The following is a 6350-nucleotide window of genomic DNA, read 5'->3' as shown; positions in this document are numbered from 1 at the left end:
CTGGGGAGCTGTTTCGGAATCGAAAGGGCTACTGCTCAATTAATGTCCAAGTTGTGTGTGATGACCAGGCCCAGATCACACACATTGTTGCAATATGGCCAGGATCCACACATGACAGCCGAATCTTTGACAACAGTCAACTTTGTGCACTGCTGGAGAGAGGGGAGATCCGTGGACATCAAGTGGGGGACAATGGCTATGCATGTCGCCCATACCTGATGACTCCACTTTTGAACTCTGAGACCCAGGCAAAATAGCAGCTAGTTTAGGAAAGAGTGCATTCATTCATTTAAGGCTATTTAGTTCCATATATGTTAAACATACGTTGTGAATTTGTTTACATTTCGTCGGAATCCATCATGGCGGACATTGAACATAAACTAATCCCGTTTTAACCCTTGTTTAAACTAGTTTAGCTAATCCAGGGTTAAAATTAAGATGTGCAACACATCTCTGATTAATTATAAACCAGTTTAAACATAGATTTACTAACCCTAGATTAACTCTAAACCAGGATTAATTTAATCCATGTTGGTGCAACCCAGCCATAGTGTTGCTGACAGGTGTGTAACACAAAGCCACAGGGAACACTGCAAAAGGACTACGCTCTAAAACTTTATCCATTTCAAAAACCTGTACATTTAAATCAATGTCATACACTTAAGACAGGATTCATCATGATCATAAATAGAAACATACAAAATGGGGGCTACTTAATACAAATACATCAAATATTATATTTACAAAATCAGCTCCTGTTTTGATTATTGCATGCACTATAGAATTAAGGGCATGGAGTCTCAAATTCAACTTCATGGGGAATTGACAGACCCATAAAAATTCTCTAAAATGCAACCTCATATCTCCCTTGCTTAAACAGAACCCTAATTGTACATTGATATTAGAAAACTGTTGTGTAGAGAAAGATGTGGGATAACCTATTCTAACATAAAAGGTCGGTAGGAAAGATGCATTTTCAGAGAATTCAGACAGGGCCATAGACATCTCTATCGATATATACTTTAGTATATAAGTAAGCGTACATGCAAACTTTTGAGCAAATGCACACAAGCACCTTATATGCTCGACGCTCATGCAAAACATCAAAACGTTTTGAGCAGAAGGCATTCTTTCCTCCCAGTGCTTATCGTTAAATTCCCCCTAAAAAATGAATGAGCCATGTGTAGTACTGTCAGGCACAGAGGTGTGTCTCTTCAAAAGGTGCTGAAACCATCCCTCAGTTGGATGTCAGGGTCAGAGTGGTGGTAAGACCACAGTATTTGGTGAATCATCTCAGATAAGAATCTGTTCCACAGTTTACTTGAGCTCACTTTAATGAGCCAGGCTTAATTTAGCTTTAGATCTCAGGCCAAAGGTTGATATCCAGTCTTTACCTCATTAATATATTCAACCGTTTAGCAGGCAGCAATCCAACAGGCTTTTAGGACATTTAGGACAGCTTACAGAAGTGGAAAAAGCTGACTAAAGAAAATGATACAAAGTAAACTGGTATTTAGATTGCAATAAGTGTCAAAGAGAGCCCTCTGCACATGGACAAAATAAAAGCAATGTTATAACACAAACATGCATTTGGACATAAATTAGAAAACATTTGAAGCTTACTCTTTTGAACTTGCATAAAGCTTATTTTGTAAAAAATGCTAAATGAATGCAAAATTCATGCAAACTTTCAAGGCAGCAAAGCTTTATAAATGTGGACACTGCTACAATGTTAATAGTTAAATGTTGTTAAAAGCTGCTAGGCTAGTTAATAATGATCTATTGTGCTGAATGAATATCCGTTCTGGACTTGTATTTGAAACATCAACAGGGGCAGTCAGTGTGGTTCATCCTCTTGAACTTACAATCAGAGGACTAAAAAAAGGCAAAATACTGGTTAGTTCAGAGAAAACAGATCTGGTCTCTCACAGCCATTTAATGGTGTGAGAGATCTAAGGTGCCCAATCAAGATTTGATTCCACAACACGTTTATCAAGTGATGAGTCAAAAGTGCACGTCTGTCTGTACTACAAATGTCAATTCACCCAAAGAGGCCATGCTACGCTGGACCTCCGGCTACCAGCTCATCTGTAGCACAGATACCAACACATTCAATTTACTTTGGCACAGCCGTTCCTTGCATCCCATAACTTCCAACGGAACATCCTCATCATGTTCCAAATGATTCACTAGAAGGTTTTTACTGTCTTTCACTGACATAGAGAAGTTAACATATATAACTTCTATGCACATACATACATGTGGTGATTAAATCAAGGTTTTTAAATTTTTCATTAGCCATAACGAACTAGATCCTTTCCAATATTAAAACATCTGATCTTGTCATGTCCACTCTCTGTGTAACAACTGGTAGTATTAGCAAGACAAACAAATACATCTACACAACACTAAGTGTAAAAGGTGCATGTTTTGTGTGGGTACACCAGGGACCTATTCAGTTGGTGCCCCTTAAAAGACACAGATTATTGTCAGTCTGTTGGTTACTTTGTGTTGTGCTGTTGGACTTCTGGGATCATCTGACCATCACTGGTCCTCTGGGCCCGACATTGACCTCCGGACCCCCCGAGAAGGCTCCCAGGCCTCGCTATCATCAGTGTCATCTTCATCATCCTCTTCATCATCCTCCTCCTCTTCCACCACTGTGCTGCTTTGCTCTTCGGGTGCTAGCTCTGCCCCCTCCCTCCCCTCTCGGTCCTCCCCTCCCTCCTGCTCATCGTTCTCAGCAGCTCCCTCAAACGGGTCCGTCCCCATGTCCTCCCGTCGCTGGACCTCGGCAAACCACTCTCTCACCTGCTCATATCCCATGTTGGACTTGGCCACCAGCTCGTCCAGGTCCTGCTCGTTCAGGTACTTGTGCTTGAGATAGTACTCCTTCAGGATGTCCCTGCCTGTCTTAAACTTGACAGGTGGGGACTTCTCCACGCCAGCGGACCTTTTGGCCCTCCTGCTCCGGGAACGTCCCCAGCCGCGGTTCCGGACCCGCCGCTTCCTGTTCTTGTTGCCGTTGATGCCCTCCACGTTGCCGCTTTGGTAAAAGAAGAACCACTTGAGGTTCCCGTTCTTCCATGCGTACCGCGAGTCTCCGAACCAGTTGACGATGTAGGACCTGGGCAGGCCACTCTCCTTGGCGAGCCTGTCGTAGTCCTCGGCTGAGGGCCACTGGGTCCGGACGAAGGTGCTCTTCAGGACGTGGAGCTGCTCAGGGCTCTTTTTCACCACCTTGTCCCTGCTGGCTCGCCTGCCACCCGGTGGGGTCTGACAGCCCTTCCTCGAGGATGAGGGAGAGGTGCCTGCTGCTTCTTGATCCATCTGCTCGCCACCTGGTTCAGGGGACTCAGGGGCAGCAGCTGCCGAGGGAGCTAGGGTCTTCCTTTTCTCCGTGAACCAGGCATCGATCTCTCGCCGTGTCAGCTTGGTCTCCGTCCTCAGTCGGCTCAGCTCCTCGTCGGAGGGCATGTCGCACTTCTGGTAGCTTTCCTCCAGGACCACCAGCTGCTCTGGAGTCTTTTCCTTGAACTTCTGCAAGGTGAAGTCTGGGAAGGGGTTCCAGGTTTTGGGTCGTGTCTCCTTGACCGGTGGCAGAATTGCGGGGGGAGGGGACTGAGGAGTCTCATCACTGGAGTCAATGACGATGGTGGCGTTGCCACCTCCACCGCCTCGGTTGCCGTCGTGGAACACAATGACGTGGCTGTTCTTGGAGTTGCGCTGGTTGTAGCGTGTGTCGCTGAACCACTTCTTAATCTCCCCCTTTGTCAGGTTGGTCAGCTTCATCAGACGGGCAATCTCAGCGTCACTGGCAAAGTGGTTGCGAAGGTAGCTGGCCTTCAGCTCCGCCAACTGCTCCTTCGACTTCTTGGGTCGCATCCCGAAATGGTCGGCGCTGAGGGCAGAGTTCTCCTGGGGGGTCAGAGAAGGGGGCTGGACTGTGGTAGCCCTCTTCAACTCACTACCTGCTGGGCTAGTTTGGCTTGAGCAGGCCTTAGGGGTATGGCTCTGGTTGGGGACCCCAGCCACTGTCAAGGTGATGGGGGTGGTGACAGGCAAGCTACTGGTGGTGCCCACCTGGGTGAACACCAGGCCTGGCTGGCCCACGATCTGGCAGGTCTGGAGGATGGACTGAAGGCCGTTGGCTGCTGCAGAGAGATGGTGCGCTGGGATGACTGTAATGGTCTGGGGTACTGTATGCACCGTGCCATTAAACTGCTTCCTCCTAGCATCCTCCACTTCCTCTGGGGTCCAGCTCACTCCATGTTTCAGCCGCTGGGCCGAGAACCAGATCTTGATCTGCTCTTCACTGAACTTAGTCTGGGAGGCCAGACCAAGGATCTCTGCCATCGAGGGGTAAGGGAACCTCTTGTAAGTGTTGACCAGTAGAGTGTTGGTGTCCATGGCTGCGTTGTAGGAGGGGATGCTGCTCAGAGGGATGAGGAGTTGGGCCTGGGCAGCGCTCTGCTGCGCCTGCAGGGCTGACAGCACCTGGGCAAGGCCCGCTGGCAGCATCGAGGCTGAGTTCAGCACGGATTTCTGCTTGTGGTCAGCGCTGGTGGGGAAGTTAAGCAAAAGGCCAGGTTTTAGTGCCTCGGCATGTAGCAGCGGACTCATCAGCTCTGCCGGCGTGAGGGAGCCCAGAGGCGCTTCAATCGGTTCCTGCTCTCCCTCACTCTCCCCGACGCCATCACTCTCCTCCGCCGCTTTCAGAGACAGCGCAATCCTCTTGGATTCGGATTTGCTCTTCATCTTCATGATGGGAGTCTTGCTGAGGGAAATTGCAGCTACGGTTGGGTCTTCGCTACCATCAGCATCCGGCTCAACAAACCCCCCATCCATAATGAGGTCACTGATGGACTCCTCTGAATGGTTGCTACGTCTGACTGCTCCAAAATTGACACTGTCCTCCCCCTCAGGTAGACTGGTGTCATGCTCTGAAAATACACATGGAATGAAAAGAGGCTTTGAGTTCAATCAGAGAACAAGAGATACTAGTTATCAGAATATGGACTAGTGTTATGTTTATTTTATGTTGTCCACTAAGAGCAAATATTGATAATCTAATTCCTCACCTGCGTCAGGTTCAGCTGGACCAAGGGCTTCAGCAGGTTTCTCAGAGGAGCCATCCGTACCTCCAACACTCTCCTCGCTCACCTCCATGTCTGGGTCCTCTTGCTCCTCCACATCAGATGGCAGCAACATGCAGGGTGTGGTTGACTTCCTCCTGCTGGACATTGCTCACACTCGTTGGGAAACTGAGAGAAGAAGAATCTACTTAGCCTCCAACTTGGGTCTTTGCGCAGCAGATGGTTGGATTCACATCTTCATGTTCCTGCTGAAACACATGAGAGCAAATGCAAGATCAGTTCCATCTGTATTACTTCTGAGATACAACTGTGGAATGTCATCCTTTTGATATCTGTTTAAAGCATTGTTTTTACAGTGACAGTGATATAAAATTATTTATTGCACTGTGTACTCAACTTGTAAATGTAAACTTGTCAGTTGTCTACAGTTTATAGTTTAATAAAACTCATCACATTGTCTTATCAACCATTATACTGTAAAACGATACAGCAATAGGTATGCTTACTGTACAATACATACCTACTAGCTAGCTATAGTTAGCTTATCCAAAATGCTAGCAGTACTGTTTCATAGCACCATAGGTGCACTGTCTGCCACTCTATGCAGTCAGGTAACGTTAACGTTGGTCTGATAGCAAGATAGCTCAACAGCTAGCTAACTTATTAAAACAAGCATAGCTTACAGCAACAATGGGGGCGAACGTCTTAAATGTGTTCTGGTCTGCGGTTAGCGAGCCCTCGGCATGACGCGCCTGGCCGGACTGCAGTACTCGCAGGCTAGCGGGTCTTCCGAGACAGTGCGTGGAGGGGAGTCAGCCGAATCCAGTCTACCTCTGTCTGCAGATGCTCGAATTTGACATTCTCCCTAGCTCAACAGTTACTTTCTAACTATTACGGCTTAACAAACTTGTTGAAACACCAACCAGCTCCAAAGGTGAACTAAGTCTGTCACATGTAGTCATGCAATGTATCAACAAACCTGAATTTCATTTCTTTTTAATGGCAGTTTTAATGATGAAACGGCGTCATCATTCAATGTGATACGTCTTGACGTCATTCCACAGCGACTCTGCAGTGGACAAAATCAAAGTCTAATGTGTAAAATCATGTTTCATGTTCCTGTAATACGCAACCTTGACATACGACTCGATTGAGTTCGTGGTATAATTTATTTGACAGTGCAAAGTAGCAGACCTCACGTGACCTGACAACATGCCGCTTTCAATTTCAAAATATGTCCACGCCACTTTTCCT

At 46.9% G+C, this 6350-nt stretch overlaps 1 protein-coding gene across 4 annotated transcripts; it reads right to left on the bottom strand.

Annotated features, from left to right (window-relative positions):
* Positions 1-1688: 1688 nt before the first annotated feature.
* On the bottom strand, positions 1689-6166 carry LOC124481589 (zinc fingers and homeoboxes protein 1-like). Of its 4 annotated transcripts, none has more exons than XM_047041684.1 (3): positions 6076-6166; positions 5082-5344; positions 1689-4943 (listed from the first exon to the last, which is right to left on the bottom strand). In XM_047041684.1, the coding sequence occupies exons 2-3, from the start codon at positions 5242-5244 to the stop codon at positions 2545-2547; spliced, it is 2562 nt and encodes an 853-aa protein (XP_046897640.1). In that variant the 5' UTR covers positions 5245-5344; positions 6076-6166; the 3' UTR covers positions 1689-2544. The 4 variants fall into 4 exon arrangements, with proteins under 4 accessions (XP_046897640.1, XP_046897650.1, XP_046897623.1 ...); XM_047041694.1 differs by having other exon boundaries at positions 5082-5341; positions 6076-6163; XM_047041667.1 differs by having other exon boundaries at positions 5780-6160.
* Positions 6167-6350: the final 184 nt, after the last annotated feature.

The sequence above is a fragment of the Hypomesus transpacificus genome, chromosome 2 (genome assembly GCF_021917145.1).
Source record: "Hypomesus transpacificus isolate Combined female chromosome 2, fHypTra1, whole genome shotgun sequence".
Lineage (NCBI taxonomy): Eukaryota > Metazoa > Chordata > Actinopteri > Osmeriformes > Osmeridae > Hypomesus > Hypomesus transpacificus.
Note: the sequence above shows the minus strand (reverse complement) of the source record. Positions and strands in the feature narration are given on the sequence as shown.